Raw genomic sequence first — 25899 nt, forward strand, 5'->3', positions numbered from 1 at the left:
GATGCTCAACATCATTAATTATCAATGAAATGCAAATCAAAACCGCAATGCAGTATCACCTTACACCTGTTAGAATGGCTGTTTCCAAAAAGACAATAACAAGTGTTGACAAGGATGTAGAGAAAAAGGAACTCTTGGTCACTGTTTGTGGGAATGTCAGTTGGTGCAGCCACTTTGGAAAAGAGAATGAAATTTCCTCAAAAAGTTAAAAATGGACCTATAATATGATCCAGCAATTCTACTTCTGGGTATTTATCTAAAGAAAATGAAAACACTAGCTCAAAAAGATATAAGCATCCCCATGTTTATTGCAACATTATTTACAATAACCAAGATGCAGAAACAATCTAATTGTCCATTGAGGGATGAATGGATAAAGAAATTGTGATATTATGGAATATTATTCACCTGCAAAAAAAAAAGGAAATCTTGCCTTTTGTGATAACACGGATAGACTTTGAGAGCATTATGCTAAGTGATAGAGAAAGATAAAAACTGTGATCTCACTAATATGTGGAATCTTAAAAACAAAAACAAAACCCTCATAGATACAGAGAACAGGAACAAATTGGTAGTTGGCAGAGATGGGATAGGGTGTGGGCCAAATGGGTGAAGGGAGTCAAATAGTACAAACTTCCAGTTATAAATAAGTCACAGGGATGTAATGGACAACATGACAACTCTAGTTAATAGTACTATATTGCATATTTGAAATTTAATAGGAGGGTAAAAAAAAGTTGATAAGAGAGTAGATCTTACAGTTCTCATCACACACACAAAAATTCTGTAGCTATGTATGGTGACATGTTAACTAGAATTATCATGGTGGTATTTTGCAGTATATACAAATATAAAATTATCTTGTTGTATACCTGAAACTAATATAATGTATGTCAATTATACCTCAATACTGAAAATGCACCAAAAAATTGGAGTAAAAGGATAATAAAAGCTGCCAATTCCCAACCACACTGATATTTTCAAGAACAGGAGGTAAAGGGGGAAAATGCCTGTAAATTAGTCACTATTATCATCCACCTGTAAAGCAGCTTGATTATTGACATTTGTGTCTAAAGATGTTCATCCCAAGGGTATTATTGTCCATGCAAGTAAATGATTGAAGCTAACAGACTTAACGTTTCCTTCCAGGCTGGTTGGACAAAATAGTCTATCTTTTGAAGCCTCTGGCTGCAGGAATCTAGTAGGCTTCCAAAGTATAAAATTCAGCCATTCAAACAGAGCAGTTCATCTCTGATTGCTTCAGACTGGTACAATCCATCTGCTACTGTCATTTCCCAGCTCTCTGTGCCCAAATTATATTCCTTCAGTTGTGCTTAAATGCATTGCTAAAACAATCTAAACTCTAATGTCTATATTTGGGCACTGTTTTATGGTGTGTTACTGATCTGCTTGTTGAATCTCCAACCTTCTTTAAGGCTCTTAAAATCTTTGCTCCAACCAACGCTTTGTGGTAATATGAATGATTTTTTAAATATCTTTTTTTTCCACTAATATTCACTCTTTTCTCTCTGCAGAACATTCAGATGGTTCAAGTTAGTTTTCATTTACCATTCATTGTAGGAGAGTATCATATTGCCTAGAAAAGAATTAAAGCATTTACATCTTGAGGCAAAAATCTTTTAAAACACAACTCTGGAAATCAAGTAAGTGTTCATTTCATTTGCAGGTTGAGAAATGTTGTACTACTCAATGAAGTTTTACATGATTGGTTTCTTTCCTATTATTTTTAGCCTTGGGGTTTGAGAAAGTAAATTATATCCACCAATATCCTATTCTTCAGAGAAGTTTCAAATGCTTTTAATAAATTCTGGAACTGGAAAACTTTTACTACACAAAGAAATAATTATGATATAACAAGTGGTCCAAGTGCAGATTTTAAATGTACAGGCACATTGACATGGTCATAAATTAACTTATAAAATTCACTGCTTATATATCACTGGGATCAATTTTTAATGAAATTTAATAAGAAAGATCATCACTCATTATAATTGGTTAAAGTTAATAGAGTTTCTAATTAACTATTATCCAGTCAAATCAAAAGCTGTCTATGGAAGCTATACTATGAGAAGGGGGAAGCAAGTATAGAGTTTTAAAGAAATTCTTTTTTACTTGTTACTGATGTTTAAATACAATAGAAACATTTACCATGAGTTCAGTATGGAAGGAGCAATTTACAACATTATCTGTTTCCTGTGTCTACAATCTATTTCTCTCCATATCTGTAGACTACAAACATGCTGTAATTTCACAAACATAAAAATAAAGAAATAAGCATTAACAAAATAAACTTATTTTAGCCACATATTTCGTCAAGATACACTCTATTTTGTGTGTTTCATTTGCAGCAGTTTTGAAGTTGTCTCTACTGGCCATAATATATTCAATACTGAGTTCTGGATTTGTATACATACCTGCCTGCTGTGTCTCTTCTCCCTCATTGAAAACAGTCCACCAAGCATCTCTGTTTAAAGAGTTCTTGTCTTCCTCTATCGGTCCTGATGGTCTTTTCTATCTAGATAAATGTTCTAGTCATTCACCAAATTGCTCAAGGCAAAAACCTGGAAGTCATCCATGACTCCTCGCATACTTTCCTTCATCCTTTTCATCTAGTTCTTCATTAAGTGAACTCTACACATTGAAAACATAACCAAAATGCATTCACTTCTCCGAGCCCTTATGCAAACTACCATCTACTGTTACCGAGGCTAATGTAGTACAACACCTTTTTACGTGCAGTAATCAGAAACTGTCATCTGATTTGTATAATTGTGCATGAAGGTGAAGCTGCAGAGAGACTGCAGAAGAAAGACATTTTAAAAGATTGGCATTTTAAAAGAGTTATACCGGGCATTGAGAGGTAAAGGAATATTATGGCCATGTCAGCCTTGCTTCACTGATTTGATCTGTATTTATATCCTACTTTGCTTTCCTAAAGATTGCTATTTAGGATAGTAAATCATACTACTGTTTACATTGTGCACTTCTTCTTCTGTGGAATTTTCTTGGTGTTGGCCTGCAAGCTCTTCACCCACCACATACTTTTATTTTTTTTATATTTTTTATTTTTTTACTTTTTCTGTATTTACTATATGTAATCAGATATCAGCTGGAATTTTTCCCCCTTTAGATACAGGCAAAATTAACACAATCTCCATTCTAAGCCCCAGAGAAGTCTAAAATTGTCCCAAATACCTGTGAATTCCTAGAGAGCATATATTTTCACAATCACTTTTGGCTTTAAGCTTCCACTTCTGGTGATTTAGTTCTGTTTGGGCTTCCATGTGATTTTCTCACAATTTGATGAATTATCTGCCTGTTTTTCACTATGTGAGTCATTGTAAGTTTCAGACTTTTTGTCTTTTCCCATACCTACTACTTCACCCTGCTCCAGGGGGAAAAAAATTCTTTCTCACACAAATTTCTCTGAATAATTGCAGTGAAGGTAGTGAGAGGAAGAAGGATATATATATTAGACCAATGAAAACAGCAAATTAAATAATAATTATTCTTGTTCTTAGAAGTCCTTTAGCATCCTCATTACTAAGAATTTCTTCACCGGTTATTTTATTGAATCTAAAATTATGTCTGACAACCTTCTCTCCCCCCATGTCGCTCACTATGTATATACACAAGTGCGCTAAAATATCTCTGGGAACTTAAATCCTTCTCATTCTAAGAGGTTGCTCAGTTCTCCTCTCTCCAGACCATATTTCAAACCCTTGGTGGATGTTTACATATCCAGACACATCAAGAAATAGCAGAGAACCTGAGGGCTTTTCATAACCAAGATCCACTTTCATTAGAACTTTACAGATATAAATATACGTTTCTCCCTGTTGTACAGATGCTTTCTTTAACTTTGAAATTTGGGCATAAAGGAAACTAGTACAACCAAAAAGCATTCCTATTATTAGTGACTGGCCACATATCACTACAACCCTTTTCTAGTGGGTAGTAGAGGAGGGGAGGAGGCTGAACTTAAAGAACACTTTGAATAGAATCTATGAAGAGAGGTTTTGTCTACAGAAACTAAGATGGCTTACTCTTATCAACTGAACTTGAAGCAATTTTATTGCCTACTCCTGATGCTAGCAGGCTCCTCCATAAGGCTCTATAATCTTGTCTCTGTCCTTCATGCAGTATTCTTCTGCCTCCGGAAGCTACAACTTTTGAAATGGGTTCTGGGAATACACGATATTATTCCTAAGGTTGCCTACCCTCACATGAGCATATATTTTGTTTTTAAAAAACCATCATTTAGCAAACCACATTGAAATGTGATGATTTCTTTGTAATTTTATATTCTTGTGAACAGGAAACCACTCCAGTAATTTTCTCTTCTCTCTCTGATTTCAACAGGTTTCCTTCTCTAATGAATCATTTTCATCAGTGCACAAATATACTGTTAATTTTTCAATTACAAATTTCTCTCTCGGAATGCCTGGGTTGCTCAGTCGGTTAAGCATCTGCCATCAGCTCAGGTCATGATCCCAGGGTGCTGGGATCAAGTCCCACATTGGGCTCCTTGCTCAGCGGGAAGCCTGCTTCTCCCTCTCCTGTCACTCCCCCTGCTTGTGCTCTCTCTTTTTTTTTTTTCTCATTTCTTTAACAGCTTTATTGAGGTATAATTTACATACCATAAAATTCACCCATTTTAAGTGTACAATTCAATGATTTTCAGTAAATTTATAGAGTTGTGCAACCATCACCACAATCCCATTTTTTTAATAATTTTTATTTTGTTATATTAGTCACCATACAGTATACCCCCAGTTTTTGATGCAATGTTTCATGATTCATTATTTGCATATAACACCCAGTGCACCATGCAATATGTGCCCTCCTTAATACCCATCACCGGCCTGTCCCAATCCCCCACCCCCTCCCCTCTGAAGCCCTCAGTTTTTTTCCCAGAGTCCACAGTCTCTCATGGTTCATTCCCCCTTCTGTTTACCCCCCCTTCATTCTTCCCTTCTTTGATAAATAAATAAATACAATCTTTTAAAAAATTTTCTTTCTCAACTCCACTTCCTTTAACTTTCATTTCTTTGCTCCCCTATACAATAATAATTTTAGAATAAATTGTCTGCACTTCCAGTTTCCAATCATTCATTCTTAAGCCCAGTTCAAACAGTCTTTATCCCCCTACTCCCACTTCACTGAACTTCTTCTGAGGATTCCCAGTGCTCTTCATTTTGATAAATCCAGTATTCCTCCTAGTTCTCATCCTCATTCCCCTTTAGCAACATTTGTCTCAATTGATCATTCCTTCTTTGAAATGCATTCTTCTTTGGCTTCAAGGAACCCCACACTACTGTTTTTTTTCCTAATTTATTTGTCACTTTTCAAATCTCCTTAACTCATTCCTCATCATCATTCTTACCTCGTATCACTGAAAGGTCACAAGTCTTTGTGTTTAGGTTTCCCTATACACATTCACTCCTTTGGGATGTCATCCATTCTCCTATCATCTATGTACTATCAACTCTAAATCTGTATTTCTAATTATCGAAGTTTAAGTCTCAAAAAATGTAAAAATACAATTCTATACGTTGTGGGCATACATCAGAATCTCATTTAATCTATTAATGATATAATCAGTAGAATGATGAAGTTGATTTTATATTGTTCCCGATGTAACAAAGAAGAAAATGTATGTACAATGTTAGAAACAACTTTATCCAATAATACAGTGGGTTGCTTTCTGAGAAAATAAGATGCCTCATATCAGAAGTGTTTAAGCAAAGTGACTGGAAGACAATTTACCAAGAGTGTTTCCAAGAAGTTTTTGTTTTAGGTAAAAGGTAGGATTAGATAATAATAGCTGGTTGAGTTTCCTGAAAAGCAGGATCTGAGATGGAATTTAGAGTGCAGCATATATCTTAACAAGTGAGTTTGGGACTAATAATTGTACAAGGAGGACAGAGCAGGATTGAGCAGAAGGGAGAAGTCAAGCTGTGATACAGGCCCAATGACAGTCTTGACAGGCTCATCCCAAGAGGGGTTCTGATGCTAGAATGACACTTTAGTACTATCCTAAGTTGGCCCTGAGTAGCCACAGTTTATACTGCACATCAGTCATCATTGGATATGGGCATTTTCGAAAGGAATATCTTGGGCAAGATAGCTCTCATGGCTGAGGCAATCTATGAATGGTGGTGACAGCTGAAAGCTCTGTACTGACAGCATTCTCAGTAGCTGGGGTAATAAGCCCTTTATTGGGAAAAAATTGGGGTGCCACATCATAGTGTTCACTATAATAAACTATGAAGTCTAACCCAGCGCCAAGATTCTCTTTTTATATGCAACTATTTTAATAAAACATTTCATGTTCTAATTCAAGTTAAATTATGATGACTTCCAAACTTCCAAGCATGCAATATCATACGTAGTTTAAGTAGACTCAATCCATGATGAAAGAAAAAACGATGCTTTAGTAAATGTGTCAATCATTTATTTATAGAAGCAAATTTTTTATAATATATGTCACAAATCTACATGATAATCCCAAGTGCCAGATTTTACTTTTGACTAGCTGAGCAAGCTAAAATATTCATAAATTCGCATGGAGCCAGATGGCTTCCCACTGAATATGCATTTGAATGATTCCTGTACATTATTTATTCTAAGAAGTACACAAAATACACCACCATCATAGTAGGGACTCCTAATGTTTGTTTCAGAAAGGAATCAAGAAATAACAGGTGTCCAATGCTAACCATATTTTGGGTTGAGCTTTGAGTCCATGTGTATTTGAAAATTACTAAGACAAAATAAATATAGTTACTTCCCAATAGTCTCTGAAATACCAGAAATCTGAAATAAGGAGGTTTAAACAATAATAGCTAGCATTGGTAAAGAAGAGAGCTAAACTTTGTGAATTTTTTAAAACTAATTACTAGGTCTCTAAAACTTCAAATATATAACACTTAATAATTGTTAGCCATTTATTATTAAGTTGATCAGTGTTTTTCAAGGGTGCATATATTTTGTTTTTCTTTTCAGGTTGAAGTTTCAGATGTAATTAGAAATGAAAACATAATTTAATCATTGTTTCTGAAAAATATTTTGGGAAAGATGAAATGATAACTTTCTGATTTTTTTTTCTTATTTTTCAATTCAGAGTATTCTTTTCATTGAAATCTTCTTTTCTCTTTTTGAGCTTCCTGTTCTCTAGAGATACACTTTTCATTGTTATCTCTCTCTCATTCTTGCTCTTTTTCCCTTTAAATATAGTAAGCAAGCACAGTTGTTTTTATAAACTGTATTTGATAATTTTACTACCAGAAATCAGTGGGGATCTGCTTCTGATGCTTGTTTTTCAGCTCATGTTGCCATGCTTTCTTGTATGTCTGGTTAACTTTGATTGTTTGCTGGTCATTGTAATTGGTAAAGTATCTGCAGTTCTCCATGGCTAAAATGAATGGACCTTCCTCAAGCGGCTTTGCGTTTGTTTCCGTCAGGAGACTGGAGAGGCATTACCAGTGGAGAACAGTTTTATGCTAAGTTTAGTTGAGGTTCTGTAGCCTACCAGGCTTTGCATATGCAGAGGGCAAATCCATAATGACTATATTTATGCCCATAATTTCTCAGAGACCTTGTTTTACTTTCTTTTTAATTTCTCCTGGTTTGCTTAATAGCAAAGGAACCTGCTTTACAATTCCTTGTTCTGGAGTAAAGGATGACAGATTTACTTCTAGTTGATCCTTAATCTGAAGGATAAGGAAGTTTTTTGGGAAGTTCCAGTTAATATGTCCAAGATCCCCAATCTGTAGGGGTCTTGGGATACCACCCTCTGAAGCTTTGGAATCTAAGAGCAAATGTGTGTTTTTCCAAATTCCTTAGGACAAAAATTTATTCCACATTCCAGTTATATTTCTGGGTTCAAGCTTTTCCCTAAAATGACTGTGTTTGCTCTTTTATTGTTTTATTTCATCAATATTTTTAATGTTTTATTTAGCATTTAAATATCAATCCTCTATTATCATTTATATGAAGCATAAATTATAATTCTTTATTATATTGACATATTATTAAACATTTTTGCTAGCAATGGTGTATTTTTATCAGTAGAGGGCATGGTATGTTAGCAAAGGGGATGGTACCAGTAGATGGTATATTTTTATAATAGAATATTATGGTCATGGAATGTAATGAACATGGAAATGCTAAATTCAGGAAGAAAAAAAAGAAAAAAAAATCAGGATAAGGTAAATATCCGGACCCTTATCCCTTTTAGTCCACATTAAAGAAGCCATATAACAGGGTAGACAACCCATCACCTAGCATAATGCCTGCTATACTGTTAAACCACTTTAAGTCTGTTACAGAGAAGTCAGAATATGCGTAGGCAAACAAAAGGTTTGTTCAGTGTATGTGCTTTGAAATAGGAAGTGAGCATACAGAATTTCCTCAGGAATAAGGTTATTGTTTGAAACAGATAAATAATATAGACCACTGTTATGCTCTCTCTGACTTCAAATTACCAAATATATATTGAATGTTAATTATGTGTCAGGGCCTTTTCTAGATAGTAGGGGTACTTTTCATTGCTCTCAGGGTTTTCCAGTCTAGCAAATGATAAGACAGGAAAAAAAAAAAGTAATTGTTGTAACTTGTGACTAGAGCTACAATAAACAAACTGCAGGGTGTCCTGAAGAGCCTTCAGCGTAAGGGACTAACAAAAGGTACATGATCAGGATGGGCCTCAAGGGAAGTGAAATTTATACTAAGACCTGAAGGAATAATAAAAATTGACATATGTTTATGGGCTTTTTTTGATTGTTTTTGAGCTGGATAGAAGGAGAAAGAGTGAACAGTGGAACTAGCATTTGTGAAGATTGATAGGAGAGAGTAGCTGGTACAATGGAAGCTTTGAAAGAAGCCTTGTCTGGAATGTAGTGTGTGTAAGAAAGAGTTGCTTAGGGAAATAGCCAAAGTTTAAGTTAATTTATAGTCCTTTATAAAAATGTTCATGTACCTTTTATAAATTAAAAAGGTCAATTATCTCTTTCAGAGAATAGAGAAAAGAGTATAGTAGTGTGTGTGTGTGTGAGAGAGAGAGAGAGAGAGGGAGAGATGAGTGAGGGTAACTGTTTCAGTATTTGGTGACCAAATGACAAAGTTGACTTTTGGACAGTAAGGAATAGAAAAGCAAAACAAATTGTTTAAAAATAAAAATCCAATGTCTTCCCACAGATCACTTCCTAGTAAAATACTGTAAATTAAGGAAAGGTGGTGATCCGTGTGATAACTTTGCCTAATCGTAGGTAGTGAACAGAGAACAACAGTATAGAATTGAGATGAGAGAACTGGAAAAGAGGAAGCTCACAAACATATTAACATAATACAAATATTTCACAGAAACTTATTTACTCTGAACTTGAAAAAAATAGATTTCAAAACTTTAGTGTTTAATCCTATATTTTATGTTAACTTTAAACACATATTTCTGGGAAATGTTTTTGTTTAGACGTGAATAGCTACCTTTTGTCTTTACAAGACTTTATCATCATCTGTGCTGAACTAAAAATTCAGTATGCAGGTGGCTTTTTTATTGATACAGAAACGACACCACATACAATATTATTATATCAATCTGATTTAAAGAGCAAAAAGAATGTATTTATGTAGTTAGCTACACTGCATAAACCTTTTCTTTCATGGCTCTTGGTAGAAAAATAACATCAGTAACAACCAAAATACTTACATAAATTGCATATTTTATAGCCCATAATCAGACATTAGCTAAAGCAATGAAATAATCTTCAAAGTTTTCCAGTGAATAAAAACAGAACATAATTTTCTAGTTACGCATAAAGCTCAACATAGGGCAAAGTATAAAAATTGGACAGTGTTTTAGTTTGGTTCCTAGCTCCACTGTCAACTCCCTGTGATCTGCATTAAGCCAAAAGTCAAGATATACAAACACTAGGGGCCAATGGTCCATGTGAGTCTGGAATGGGTTGATAAAACTTTACTAGAAAGCCTTTTTCAAATTAAAACAAAAACAAATTAAACACCTTCTAAATGTATGATAATATGCTGCCCATTTAATTATGATATCTAGGAAAATTTAATAGATTAAAGGAACACTTCGAAAATATGTTCAATTACTCCCTTTAGCTAAGATAAATATATTTCATAATCCTTTCCTGCATATCCAGGAAGAGCTTTCTTTCTATGATCTTTCTTCTATGATAATGAGGTAGGTGTCCTGCATTGAACACTACATTTCAAATGTAATTTCAATAAACTTACATTAAAAACTTTTATGATCCTCTTTGTAAAATGGTGCTTCTCTTTAAACCATTCACTTTCTTCAATGTGTTTCTTGCCATAATATACCATGAATTCATATATAATTTGCCTTTTCCTCTCACTGATAGAACACTGGCTTATCCTACTCCCCAAGTGCTTCTCTCCTCTGATAATTATGATTTTTTTAGTTCTTCCAAGCAATGTTGGTTTGGTTTTTTTTTTCCTTTTGAATTTCCTATTTATTATCTTTTCTGCTCCTATTTCCTCCTGTTGCTGCCACTTCATGTAATTTGTTTGTCATTTGGTATTTATGACTTTGCCTAACTTAATCTCATCAATTGTTTGTCTCAAAAAAAAAAAAAAGAATCTAAGTTGAAGTTTAAATTACTTTGATCTCATCAGTTTTGTTTAATTTGTTTTACTGTGTAGAGCAATAATAGAGATTTTAATGAACACTGTCTTAATAATTTCTCTGAATCCTCTGAAGTGATATGATTTAAATTGTGTCCAAGCTCTCATTTTATCATATGTTCAAGCTTAAAATAGTCATTTCTTTTCCAAGATTTTTAGAACTCCTCAAGCAGCAGGACCTATTTCAAGTCATGCTATGCTCAAAAAACTTCTATAGCCAGCCCAATGTAACCCTTTCCTCTTCTTAAGTTGTATAGTGTGTGTGTTTTTTGCACCATCCATTTGACACCATCAAAATCTACTTTGTAGAGTAAGTTATACTTTCAAATATAAAATTTGGTTTTAAATTCTTTGCAGGCAGGAACCCTGCTCTACACTTATAGGCAAGCTGTGTCCAACACTTGGAGTTTTGTTTTTGCCCTAATTCAAGGGACTAACCCTGGCAGATTCTGATTTGGTTGATCATGAATAGGTCCTGGTAACTGAAGTGTTTAAAAACTCCCTGAACATCTGATTTGTAGATTAGTGTGAGATCATCAAATAACTACCTTGTATAAATGACAAATGCTAGTAACTCCAAGTAATTAAAAAAACCTCTTAACATATAGATAAATATTTAAAAGTAAGATGAGAATAAAGAGATTAAAATTTATTTGAATTATCCTTGCATAGAATTTCAAAATGCTGCATGTTTTGTCTGCAAAATTGGCAATGGCTTCATCTAAATTCACTTTACCTCTTTTCCAGATGTTAGCAGTATTTCCCTTAATGAAAGGATTGATTCTACTCAATTCAATTGGTTCATTCCAATTCGGTTTGGTTCAGTCAAGGTCAATTCAATTCAATCCAAAACAATTAAATTTAGGGTGCCTGGGTGGCTCAGTGGTTGAGCGTATGCCTTCAGCTCAGGTCATGATCCCAGGGTCCTGGGATGGAGCCCAGTGTTGGGCACCCCTCTCAGCAGGAAGTGTGCTTTTCCTTCTCCCTCTGACCCTTCCCCTTGCTTGTGCTCTGGCTAGCTCTCTCTCTCTCTCTCAAATAAGTAAATAAAAAATCTTTAAAAAATTAAATTTATAGCTCTCAGGCACTGTGCTAGACTGTTGCAAATGCCAAAATGAATAAGCTACAGTTCTTGTTTTTAAGTTGTTTGCAGCCTGACAGGAAAGACAAAGGCATTAATTCTGTCTTCTGTAATAAGTGTTTTAGTACTTTAATACTTTAGTACAATAGGTATTGTATTCTTACAGGTTTAACTTAGAGTAGGACTTAAGAGTGTTATCAGTTTGTTTCATTTTCTTGCTGCTTTTGGATTATATATATATGTGTATATGTACCATAGATATAATGTATATACATATATAGTGTACCTATGTATGTATTGTATGCATATTTATATATATATACTATTTATACACATACACATGAACGTAATTGTATATACTTGCCAAATATAAATATATGGCCATCAGAAAGGCACAGGTATAACAGCTGCCTTTAATAACATTAAAGGTTTCAACCCTTGTATATCATCTTTAGATGATTTTGTAGATTAATTCATGTCCAGACTCAATAGAAGAAATGAGAATTATGGAATAGTTCAAAGAGAGATAGTGTAGTCTTTAGACGATCTATAGATAACTATCGTGATTAGTTAACATATTAACTATTATGTAGCTAAATGAACTGGATGGTTTTCAGCATCATGGGAAATGAAAGTTTCAGAAAGGTGATGATAGAATTCATTTGTAAAGCCTCAGTTGATGGCATGCATTTATCTCTCATTCCAATATACATAAGGCCCTCACAAATTCCAGATGCCTTATAGCCACTCCCCACAGGCTCCATCACTTCTCCTCTGGCTGCATATATGAATAGTAAAATATGGGAACAATTTTAGGTTGCTATTTTTAATGGTAATTTTTAATCAGATCCAGACCTCAACTTGAGCAACTCTGGGCAGCAGTTAGGAAATGGTATCACATAGTAAGCCAACTTAAACAATTAGACTCAAGATTTGGAATTTAAGTCCAGTATATTCTGCCATGACTTAATAAACCTAGGCATCAGAGACACCCAAGTTAGAAGTGTCTGCATCATTTGTTTTAGCTCTCAAAAGGTGGTGATCCTAAATGGTATGGTTTGTACTGTGGGAAAAGTGGAGACTCCTTGGGCAGGAAGGAGGTGCTTCTAACAATTTCTACCACTCTGTAATTCCAAACATGCATCTCTACTGTGACAATTTTTAAAGGCTTTTAAACTGAGCTAAATCTAATTCTCATTTTTTCCCATTAGTATAGACCTTAAGTAACCATAATTATGGAGTCAAGTGGCAAATCAGAGAACTAGATGCAGTGAGAACAAGAAGTTGGTCTAAATAGTTTATGGAATTATAAAGGTTCCTCAGAGGTGCTGACATCTAAATTGAATTCTTAATAATAATATGATTTTTCATGGGAGGTATGGGCAAAAATAGTAGAGGCAATCACTCTCCATATTACCAGACTGGGAAAGTACAGTACACATTTATTTTAAATGCAATTATATGCAGTGGTAACTTCTAAAAATGACTCTCCATAATAACAAATTATCTTGACATTCACAACAATTATAGTCTACTCTTGATAATCCATTTTAAGAAGGGGAGTAAAATTGTAGAGAAAACATGATGTAATTTGTTCACAAATTCTAATTGAAAACATTAATTTTATACATATATTTATTAAGTATATATATAATATATATATAATATATACACTTTGATTATTAAACTTGAATATTGAGTGGGAAGGGTATATGATTTGGATACCAGTAAAGTAAGACACAAATCTATTAGGACATATGTTGACTATATAAAATTGGAAACTTGTGTTATCAAAAGTATGCTGGCATTAGGATGTACTGAGACATTACTTGCTGTAACAAGTCCCCTAATAATTGTTTTCAGGGACAATAGCCCCTACAACAAGAAATCAGAAAGCTATTTGGCCCTGTAAACTGTGACTTTCTGTCGATTCACCCAACCAAATGTATTGATCCTAATGGAACTGTGAGTAAAAACTGACTTTTTATTTTATTTTTTTAAGATTTTATTTATTTATTTGAGAGAGATAACAGAATGAGAGCTTAAGTGGGGGTTAGGGGCAGAGGGAGAGGTAGAAGCAGACTCCCTGCTGAGCAGGGAGCCCAATGCGGGGCTGGATCCCAGGATCCTAGGATCATGACCTGAGCTGAAGGCAGACACTTAATTGACTGAGCCACCCAGGTGCCCCAAAATTAACTTTTTTGTACCCTCAGCGGTTTCACACTAATTTAACCATAGCACTCCTTTTTAATTTCTATTCAGGACATTCAAGATTATATGTATATAAAATATCAGCTGTGAAGAGAGCCAGTCTAGTTCCACAACTCTAGTATAAAATGGATAGAAAATGTTAAGTTGAGTCAGTGTCAGTTCTGATTGGTGGGATGCTGAGCTGTGCTATGTGAACAGAAGGGGGATCATGAGTACATGCCAAAGACTGATGCCATTTCTGGCACTGATATGATGTAGGACTGCAGGAGGATAGCGTGAAAGTGTATGGCGTGATAAATATTACCACCATTCTTGCACTAAGAAGATACAGGAAGAGATGTAACAAGAAATAACGATTAACTATGCTTGGACCGACTACTTAAGATTGTTTCTGCTTAGAGGGACTAAGCAAAGAACTGGTCATATGGACTCACTCCGCAGGCTTTCTAACAACCCCATGTTTTATAGATCCACTTTTTGAACCTTTAAGTAATTTGCCCAACCTACATCAAATTAGTTTTCTGTTCATTCTGAGGAATAGCCACAAATGGATAATTTGTAAGTGAAAAGAAAACTAACTCAATGTAAGTAGAACTATATTTGTTTCCCACCTCCACTTTTTTGTTGTTGTTTATTTGTTTGATTTTTAGAAGAGATCAGGTGCATTCAGAGTGGTATGGCCGTAGATTATTTGTTTGACTTTTAAATGACAGATCTCAGGCATGGAAGTGTTATGCCTAAAGATAATAATTACTTATTAATTGAACTATAATTATAACATAGTGTTATTTTCTTATCAGACCAGTCGACTCAGGAAGGGAGAAAGAAGGATGAAAGGAGAGTAGAAATGGCCTGCGTCATGAAGTTTAGATTATTCTGATGTTTTTAATGCTTAACGATATTTTTTTCTAAGTGGAATCTAGGCTTTATTATATATACCTTCTCATTAGCAATCATGTATATCTCTATCATAGGACAAATGTTTTATTGCAGTTGCCTGTTTACTTGTCTGTCCCTGGCCCCCATGAGCTCTTTGGAGTGCTTGGCATAGTACATGCTTATTGAATGAATAAATGAATCAATTCACCGAGAAAGAGCTGAACTGACAATTGAAAGAAGCCCGATCAATTTGGAAAAGAAAGTTTTAGCCAATGACAGAGATGTGACTCATTACTATTTATTTACATTCTTTAATAAATTGTACTTCATGTTTACCCTGCAACAAAGGAGGGTAAAGGAAAAACTAAGATGTTTGCATTTGCAGTCATAGTATATTGGAAACAAAAATAGCAATATACTTTTTTTCTTTCTTTAATATACCCTCACATTTTGAGATACTGAGAACACCTGTTTAAATTATTGTGAAATTGATTTTTTATCCCTACTATTCTCAAGTCCTATATTCTCAAGTCCTATTCATTTTTGAGAATTAATCGAATATTACCTCAGTGATGTTCAGATTCATAATGGTAATTTATAGCTCCTCCAACATACTTTACATATTCTAGTGGAAAAGAAAGGAAATTTGTTTAACAAATAAAAATCTTACAAATTATGCTTCTTTAAATGCAGAAATTTATGCTTAAAAGGAAATTGTTCAAATAAATTTTAATTGAATGGTTTCATCTTAGACAATACACAAATTTTGTTTTAAGAAAATTTTATTTTAATAGGAGGCATTTAATGTTTATTAAACACAAGGAAAAAGCCTAAATGTATACCAATTAGTAGTTCTGGGTTATTATGTTTAAAGCAATGATTCTTTTAATTGCTTGTCAACCCCATGTAATACATCAACAATCTAAACTTCCCTAAATGTTGGAACATATTAATAAAAACTCATATACAGTGAAAGAATAATTTAGGGTTTTTTTTTTTAAGATTTTATTTATTTGACAGAGAGAGAGAGAGAGTACAAGCAAGGGGAGCGGCAGGCAGAGGGAGAAGGAGAAGCAGGCTCCCCACTCAGCAGGGAGCCCAATGTGGGGCTGGGTCCCAGGACCCCGAGATCATGACCTGAGCTGAAGGCAGATGCCTAACCAACTGAGCCACTCAGGCACCTCAACAATTTAGGTTTTATGTGTAAATGAACTCAGACTCCTAAATTTGATAAGAATTGTTCCAAGTGCATCAGTTTGCTTTCATGGGAAACATGTTCTTTATAACTTATCTGTTGGAATCATAAAGGTAGAAGTGTCAAGGTCAATTTTTGTATTTTTCATCTTGAAAGCATCCTTTTAAATATTTATTAAGAGACTAGTATGATATATAAATAGCAGATGCACAAGTGTATATTGGGATAAATAAGTAATATGAACCCAAAATAAAGGAATTCAGAAAGAATGTAAATAGGCTCATTGAAAGAGTATTAGAGCATATCTATGTATGTGCTGAAGTGGCCTGATAAATCAGTTGAAAAGATGGAGACATTAACATTAGATTTAGGCAACTCAATAGAACATGAAGGTTTATCAAAAAAGGAATAGTTGAAGAACTAAGGTATTTACTAAATCTACCCTGACATTTTGAATGAAAAAAAAAAAGTGTGAAAGAAAAAAATACTTACTGTGAGTTATACATTCCTTACAGAAGACTTTTCCTTATAAGTTAAAAATATTACTTGAAAAGCTCAAATGGTCTTGTTGAAAAATTACTATTTTGGGTCTTACTTATTTTATATTTTTCCTTAATTTTTAAAAATTAATAGACTTTTCTGCTAAAAGTTTTACATTTACAGAAAAATTGAGCAGAAAATACAGAGAGTTTTCATATACTCTATTACTACCCCCCTCAGTCTCCCCTATTATTGGCATCTTAAATTATTGTGGTACTTTTGTTACCGTTTGATGAACCAATATAGATATATTATTATCAACTAAAATCCATAGTTATCATTTGTGTTTTATAGTTCTATGGGTTTTTCCAAATACATAATGCCATGTATTCACCATTACAGTATCATACAGAATAATTTCACTACCCTAAAGGATCCTTGTTCTCCACCTAATCGTTCCTCCCCCTTCCCTGCTCCTCCAACAACCACTGATCTTTTTAGTGTCTCGATAGTTTTGCCTTTTCCAAAATGTCATATAGCTGCAATTATATAGTATATAGCCTTATCTAACTGCCTTTTTTCACTTAGCAATATTCATTTAAAATTCTTCTATGAATTTTCTTGGCTTGGCAACTCCTTTTTCATTTATTCCTGAATAAATGTCCATATATATATATATATATATATATACACACACACACACACACACACACACAATTTGTTTGTTTATTCATTTACCTATGAAAAGACATCTTGGTTACTTCCATTTCTGTGATTCACATGCACAACCAAATCATCTGTTGCCCTAGTGATTACTGTAGGATAAAACTCATTGAGAATCTGAACAATCTTCTTTTTCTCTTTACTGCAGTGTTTTCTTCTCTCTTCTCTTACATTGAATTCAAAGACACAAAAGTTTCAGGTAAGTAGGCACTTCACTTTAAGCAACCTTAAAATGGTTCTCCTCAAAGTATGTCTCAGGTAGCATCTACCTGAGTGATTAGAATCACTAAGCGGTCATATTGAAATTTAGCTTCCTTGGCCCTACTACTGATCTACTGAATAAGAATTTCTAGGGATATAACCCTATTTCTATTTTTTTTTAACATAGCTCCTCAGGTGGCATCTATACTCATTAAAGTTTGAGAAGGTTACCACTTTTGTAATTAGGTTGTGTTTTTGATAATATATGAGATAACATGCTTTTTGAATTTTTGGAAGTCCAGAACTGAGAAGAGTAGGATTCAATCTAGAGCATTTGGCCAACTCAACATAGAAAGAAGTAACTTTTACAGAAATATATTCAGTAGTGAGGAAAATATTTCCTGCTTCCATGTGGATTCCCTCCAACATCCCTTAGGAAAGAAAAGTAAGAGATGTTATCCTGGGTCATTTGCTTATTCCAGCCTTTTCTTCATCTTCCAGAAGGCATGCAGGAGGATTACTCCACTGCCCTTAACCCATGACCTAAACTCACATTCATAAAAGTGGCTTGTAGATATTGTTCCTTTGAAAGTAGGAAATTGTTATATAGTTCAATAACATTTAATATTTTAGGTATTGGGATTACCATTTCCTGAATTTTTATGCTGTTATTTTACCTTTGTGGGGAGGAAGGGGGACAAAATTTATTGCTTCAGAGTATAGCAAAATTCAGTTGAGTTGCTGATTGGATTTTCAAATGATAGCACAAATTATAGCTTTTGAAAATCAAAGCTTTCATTTGTAAGAGCCAGCCTTTCTGAAAGAATAAAAATATTTTTGAAAATCAAAAGGAAAAATCCTAAAAATTAATGCTTCAAATTTATATCCTAAAGAGGAAATTGGAAAAATAATGCAAAATAAGAACTAGGTTTTCCTTCAATTGGTCCAGGCAATAAGCGCACACACACACACACACACACACACACACACACACACACACACACATATACTGGTGTAAGATTTGAGATAGTGGAGAGAGAAAAAGAAAGAAGATCAGGAAAAATAGACAGATTTAGATGTCCTTAAGAAGGTCTGCAGTCCTGCTTCCCATCCCTGACCCTCTGGATTCAAGGTATAGAAACCGTGGACTGTTTTAGGGAAATTTGAGAGAAGGGAGAGCTTGTGCATTATTTCCCAAGGTTACACCTTGGGAGACTGCAAGTCTCTTAAAGAAGACTACCTAGTATGATATTCAGGACTGTACTGAATACTTGGTCTTCAATACCAAGCATTGAGGGAGTCAGGTGCCTGGGCCAGTAAGCCTAAAGGCTGCATGTCTGGGGACAGCAAAGACTTTCTGACTTGAGGGGATGTGGGTCTCTTGAGTGCTAAGAGAAAGCAGGTGCGACTTGAGATGTCTGGCCTTCAAACAAGGAAAATGCAGAATGCGTAGACCAAGTAACCAGAGGACCCCACAGAATGGCAGACAGCAAAATTCCTGGCAGCACATACTGATACGGAGAGATAAGGAGAGTTTATCTAGGGGAGGATGGAGATGTCCATGAAGTCAGATTATCTACTTCTCTAGCTATATCTGATCAGTATGGAAGCCCTTCCTCTGGAGTTTAGATTACCTTTGCTGAGAAAAAGGTGTGGGGAATCCTAAATTTGCCTTAGCATTTACTTTGAAAAGACAAAACTGTTTGAATATTCAACTATAATAAATGTGAAATTCATACCTGTTACATTAAAACTATATCCTCTGGAGGTGAATTTCAAGATCGAAATCTATACCTTTTAGGTGTAATTATATTATACAAAAGAAATACATAGTTAAAAATCATATAACTTCTCTTTCTATGTTTTCCATTTATTCTACATCGTACCTTGAGTTCATTTATATCAATAGAAATATGCATAGGCCAAGAGAAATGTCCCGCATGGAGTAAATGGAAGGTGAACGAAAGAAGAATTATGGGAGACTTAACAATAATAATATCTAGCTTGAACTTCAGAAATATATAGACCCAGAATTGATTCCAGACTCCTCCACCTACTAGCAAATTTTCTCATCCATAATGTAGGAATAATATATACCTTGCAGAATCCTGCAACTTACGAGGTATAAATGACAAAATGTATATAAAGCACTCAGACTAGTATCTATCACACAAGAAGCATTCAGTCTTATTATTCACAATCTTATCATTGTTATTTTATGAATTGCTGTTTGTAGAGCTTGGTGTCTTAGATTTTACTATGATTCTTATGGTTAACATAATCAACACATGGTAAAATTTAATCTGGTCTATGTTGAGAATTTCTTCTTACAATTTCATATTTCTAATATAGGCAAAACTTACATTTACTTTTATTAGTAGCATGTCATAGGATGTGGGTTCCCATTATTTATAGAGACGAATTCTATCACCTGTTACTCTTTTCCAACTGGCATTACTTTAACTCAGGGGAAAATGATTAGAAAGAAGCTCTAGATGGTTTTAATAGCTGTTTGTGAACCTCAGATGTAATTGAACCACTTTCTAGACTTACCTATTAAAGAAATGGCCCATGAAACTATTCATGGATAGATAATCAATCGATGAAGGCAAATAGCCCTATTGAAACATTTACTATTTATTTTTGATACAGCTGTTTTAAACAGACTGATTAGTTCCCTTTATGATTTCACCCTTGAAAGCACAAACTGTTTTGTTCATTGTCATTGTTGCATGACATTCCATTTGGCAGTCAGCTTATTTTTAGCCAGACTATCAAAATATTTTTCAACTGGACTGTCATTGCACTTGAACTTGGAATCTTGTAACCTGAGGAACTGCACTGGGAGAAAGAAGAAACTTCTAACAAATGGGAAATTATAAATCTAGACCAACCCAAACTTGCACTGGTAATTATTCTTATATCCTTGAATGTAACATGGTTCGATAGTAGTATAGATAACCAAGATTTCATTGGAGTGCCTGTTAATTTTTACACAGAGGATATGGCAATGTAATATGAAACTGTTGAGAAGATTATCTGAACTCAAGTTATTTTTCTCTGAAAGATTTTTAGAGAAAACAGAAAATTTCTTACGAAAGTATATTAGTTGTTAGATATAATGTTCCTAAGAATACCGCTGAATATAGAGATTTTTGAATTATATCTTAAATATCTAGTATTTGAAACGTAAAAACTTTTATCTAGGAACTAGAGATTGATATAATTAAAATGCAATAAAATCAAATGAAATAAGTCAAATATATTCTTTTATGTAAATATATTATCCAATATCAAATGAGTTCTTAATTACTACAATTTAATATGATTGCATTTTAGATATAAACATCTGCATTTTAAGCTCACAATCAGTAATTTAAACTAAGTATTGTAGAATTTAGAATAAAAAACTGAGTTTTAATTACTTGTATGTTATGATCTGTGTCTACATTTTGCAAAGCACAGCTATGAATTGGTCCCATTTGTTTTTCTTTACTAGATGAATGGAAGAAGAAAGTCAGTGAATCTTATGTTATTATAATAGAAAGATTAGAAGATGACCTGCAGATCAAAGAAAAAGAACTTGCAGAACTAAGGCACATATTTAGGTAAAGTTCTCAGAGTTATTATTTCTTGGTATAAGTATCTTTATTAATTATCTTGTTTTTAGATACATCTATATTTAAAAACACAAACCATAGAATCTCAGATGTTACCAGACATGTTAAGCCTTAAAATATAAGGTTACCCCTTCTTAACCATTCATATAGCCCCTAAAATGCAAATACCTTATCTCCTTAAAAAATGACTTCCATGCTTCCATTGCTAAAGTTTAAAAAGAGAGGCAAATAAGGGCTGACTTTTGAAAAGAAGCTGTTGCTGATCTGAATAATCTTCCCCGGAATTAGGTCTTCCTTGTAAGCCATGCCAGCAACAAAAAGCAAGACTTTTCTTCCCAAATGGTGGTAGAATGTTGTTCTTTTTGAACTACTAGGGTAAGTCCAATTTTAACAAACCTGGTCTCTCGACATCTTTAAAGACTGTCCCTTAATGGAACTGAGTATCGTTCTGTTCCTGAACAATCATATAACACTGTGTAATACAGGCTTTAAGCTTTCAGTGGGTTTTGTTCATGATAACAAGAGAAAAATAATCTGGCATAGTGTCACAACCTTGGAAGACACAAAATGTTCAGAAAAGAGGGGCAGGACCCTTATATACACAAGTAACCTTCTGGAGAAATTGAATCTGACATTGAGAAACTAGATGCATTTTGGAGGGTCAGTTTAACTTTGCTGCCTGACTAAGGAAAAGTTCCATGTAAGCCAATTAGCCATGTTGACTTTTACCTGAATTATTCATCTAATATCCTCATGACAACTCCCTCTATTTTACTTGGAAAACAAGTGTGAAGCAGTGACCAAATGATATATTTTTCACAAAAAATTTCAGCTATAGTATATATACAAAGTTCACATAACTGGCAATTAATGTTATCCATGTATAAATATAGTTTATATGAAACTGTCAGTAGGTTAATAAGGCTTTTTCAAGTGATTAATTTATAATTTGGGAAATAGTTGATTCTCTGTGTTAATTTGGCCCAAAATGATAAATCAGCATTGATACTCGTGACAAGATACCCTGGGCTGACTTTTGTAAGTACTTGAACATGATGAGGTATGGGAAAACATTTCAAATTCCTGTAGAGATTTGACTGGCACTGGTATAGATTTATACATACATATTTATTTTGTTGGAAAAGAGATACAAATGTAGAACTTAATCATAAGTCCTGTAGCTCTTATTGACTCAGATAAATATGCCAAATGAAATGTGGTTAAACTGAAGAGATTTCCTCAACTTCATGAAGTCAAAACCTTATTAATTAATTTATTTTTTTAATTTAAGAAATACTGTGCAAGTATATCAAGACTAATTTACATAGACATATCCTTTTAAAGATTAAGCTTAACAATGGGCTTGAGATATAGGTTTTTTCTCATACTCCCTCAACAGTAGACCGTTGTTTTTGCAGCTCCTGCTATAGCTAATTTTTACTACATTTCCATTATCTAAATAAATGTGACCTCCTCTTTACTAATTAGTATTGGAGTGAGAGGCAGGAAACAGTGAGGGAGAATATAGTTCAGAATTTATTATGCCAACTGTATTCAAATTGTTATTCCAACACATCAAATATAAGACATTAAGTAATTCTCACCATGACTCTGTGTGGTAAATATAAATTCTGATGGATGATAAACTAAGGGCTAGAAACATTGTATCTTATCAAGATCATATGATCAGTAAGTGCTGGAACTCTGATTTGTAGCAAGGTCAGCCTGACTCTATAGACAGAGGTCTTCCTACTATACCCTGCTTCTTGCTCCAGGAGTTCATAATCTGGTTTAGGGGAAAGACATATATAAATAACTCACAGAAGACAGTCTATGACAAGTGCTAAATGGAAAGAAAAATAAAATGGTTTCAAATACAAAAAAAAAAAAAAGAAGAAGACAAGAAGATTTGGGTGTCTTTATTTATTTATCAGTTTTAAAGTCTAGAGGAGTCAAGAAAACCTAATGTCTTGACCATTTTATCTAAGTTGAGTAAGAAAGTTATGTCAGTCAGTGTAACAGTTTTACAGTGATACAAACATAGTTTTAAACCCAGTTTCTTTTATTTATAGTCTATGTATCCTTGGATATATTATTTAATCTATTTGAGCCTCATTCACATCTGTAAAATGAGGTTAATAATAACAACCTCACAGGATATTTGCAAAATGATGTCAATTAAATACTGAGTTGAGGGCCTAACACACAGTAGGCATGGACTAATTAGAGGCTTCTATTATCATTATTGGATAAATAAATATTGGATAAATAAATAAGGACAGTTAGAAAGACTGAAGACTTTATTATCTAGGGGAAGTAACAAATAGTTTATTAAAAGTTAGAAAGCAAGAAAGTTAGGATTAAATGTTTTAATATGTTTTAATATGTTTTCAAAAGTAAAAATGTAAAATGCTAGAACAATTCAAGATGATGTCAAAATCTGAAATATAATTTTTAAAAATTGTGATCAAAAAGGATTTGGCTACAGTACTAGAAGGCTCATCAGAATAGATGTCATTTTTTCCTGAGAATAATGGTAGGGCATTTTATGGAAAAGAAGACTGGCAGCCTGGTGCTGAAGCCATTAAGGAAGTGACAGAAATGTCCCATTAGCCCCATTAGTGATAATAATGAAGCTGAGTAGAGGATTACCCCCAGCCTAGAATCATGTTTCTTGAAGGGCTAAGAACCTCCTACAGTAGAGTAACCAACAGAGCTTACTGAAATTTTAGATTCCATGATTCCAGTCCATATCAAATGAATCAGAATCTCTGGGGATGACTTCCAGAAACCTGAATTTTTAACAAGCTTCTCAGGTAGTACTTTTGCATGCTAAAAATGACACTTCTGCTAAAGTTTAAAAACTACTTCTAGAAGGATATTCAAGTTGCCCTGAAAACTCTGCCTGAGGTGATTATCAGTGAAGGGATGAGGAACATGAGAACAGGAAGCAGGCAACTAGTATGGTCTACAGAGATTCAAGGGAGCAAACAAACAAACATAAACAGAGTACTCTGTCTGATTCCATCAAGACAGATAGCATCATTGGGAAAGAAAGTCAGTCATGCCTAGGGCAAAGTTCTGAGGATTTTTTTTTTCTCTAGAATAAAATGATGGATGACAAAGAAAAGAATGGAGTGCTGAGAATATAAATTATCTTACTTATTGACTCACACACCAAAATTTTAAGGCATTTGGGAAGATTGAACATAATATTGTTTAACAATATTTGAGTATTTAGGACATTTTGGGTGTTAAATAATTAGAGTCTTTTTCTTTCTCATCTTTATCCATGCCCTATATAATGTAAGGGGTACTTCTGTGATGAACAACTGTGTTATGCCTCATGACATCAGGCTTTCTCTAAACATGTAGATAAGAGGAAAACGGTAAAGATGTCTGAAAAGAGGCACTTAACACCAGAGTCACAGGTGGAGGATCATTGGTATGAACACACATTTGGGAGGTTTTGGGAGTTTCTTCTTGTTTTATTTGCTAACAAGTTTTTTTTATGGCTTTCGAGGTACATAATAAATCCATTCGTTAAAAGAGATTTTCTACACCATTGTGTACCAAGGCTTCTGTTAGCTCATTTACGCAATCTCCTGGTATAGCTTTTACCCACAATATAGTATACAGGAAGATAAGTACAAATTTTAAAAAGATAAAGATAACTAAACCATTCTGTTTCTTATGACAATTTATAGCAGCTTTGGGATGAAAGCTTGGTAGGGTAAAGAAGGGGAATGGAAATGGAATGTTCTCTCATCTTCCACAATAAAGTTGCACTCACTCATAACTTTGGACATTTGTTGAGATAATAGATGGAAGATAGGAAGAGATGGAGAAAAAGAGAAGGCAGAAGAAGGAAAGACAGAAGTGGTGCATTGGAATACCATTGTCTGTATTTCCTCCTCTGTGCTTTCTCTAATCCTTTTGTTTTTCAATATAACAGCACTTACTACATGATATTGTCTTTATGCATTTACAGGTCTGTCTAACCACTAGTGTATGTGTTCACTAAAGGCTGCTTCTTTGTCTTGTTTAGCTTTATTTATATTTGTGTTTATTTGTAATACCTATTTGTATAGCACTTGAAAGGAAAACAAACTAACAACTTAGTGCCTGCCATATGCTGGGCATGCTACTAGGTATTTTAATATGCATTAGCTCATACAATCCTAACTGTATAAATGTAAGGTGCTCTAGCACAGTGATTGGCACATGGTAAACGCTCAAAAATGTTAGTTAAAAACTAATCATCATTGTTTATGTTAACAACCTCTGAGGTAGGCATTCGTTGCGCTTGCTATTTTATACCTAAAGAAAATGAGGCTAATCAAATTAAATTGGCTTCAACTAGGATAAGCAACTTATATGATTGTACTGAGATTGTGCCCACTTGTCCTTAATTTCAAAATGTGTAATCTTCATGATCTTTGTTCTTAACCTGGGGGGTCAAATTATGGATCAGAATTATCTTTGAAATATTTTCATTTTCCCTGTACCACTCCATAATCTTGCTCTAGCCTGTATATTAGAACTACCCCTGGGGGAGGGAGGGAGTGGAAGACTATATTTTAGTCCCCCATCCCTACCCCTGGTGATACATGTACCCCACCCATGATCTCTGAAAACCACTTACATGATGACCCTCCACCTGTAAGTTTTAAAAGCCTTTCAGTTAAATTATTTTGTTTCAATATGTTTTTAAGTCATTAGAAAATTTAGAACTATACTCTGCTAATTTAATTGTCAGGGCTACTTTTTATCTGCTTAATCTGCAATATAAAATTTGATATCACTGAGGAGGT

At 34.0% G+C, this 25899-nt stretch overlaps 1 protein-coding gene across 2 annotated transcripts in view; it reads left to right on the forward strand.

Annotated features, from left to right (window-relative positions):
- Nucleotides 1-1556: 1556 nt before the first annotated feature.
- Nucleotides 1557-25899, forward strand: part of TNNI3K (TNNI3 interacting kinase) — a 300692-nt gene continuing 276349 nt past the window's right edge. Inside the window, exons 1-4 of one of the 2 annotated variants that reach the window (XM_045802016.2) lie at nucleotides 13642-13741; nucleotides 17413-17463; nucleotides 20217-20373; nucleotides 20965-21073. In XM_045802016.2, the coding sequence (XP_045657972.1) occupies nucleotides 20334-20373; nucleotides 20965-21073 (149 nt within the window). In that variant the 5' untranslated portion in view covers nucleotides 13642-13741; nucleotides 17413-17463; nucleotides 20217-20333. Of the gene's footprint in view, nucleotides 1665-13641; nucleotides 13742-17412; nucleotides 17464-20216; nucleotides 20374-20964; nucleotides 21074-25899 lie in introns of those variants that run through there. The other variant, XM_087866002.1, reaches the window with a different exon arrangement.

The sequence above is a fragment of the Ursus americanus genome, chromosome 12, assembly GCF_024610735.1.
Source record: "Ursus americanus isolate L20-20 chromosome 12, mUrsAme1.1.p, whole genome shotgun sequence".
In the NCBI taxonomy this organism is placed as follows: Eukaryota; Metazoa; Chordata; class Mammalia; order Carnivora; family Ursidae; genus Ursus; species Ursus americanus.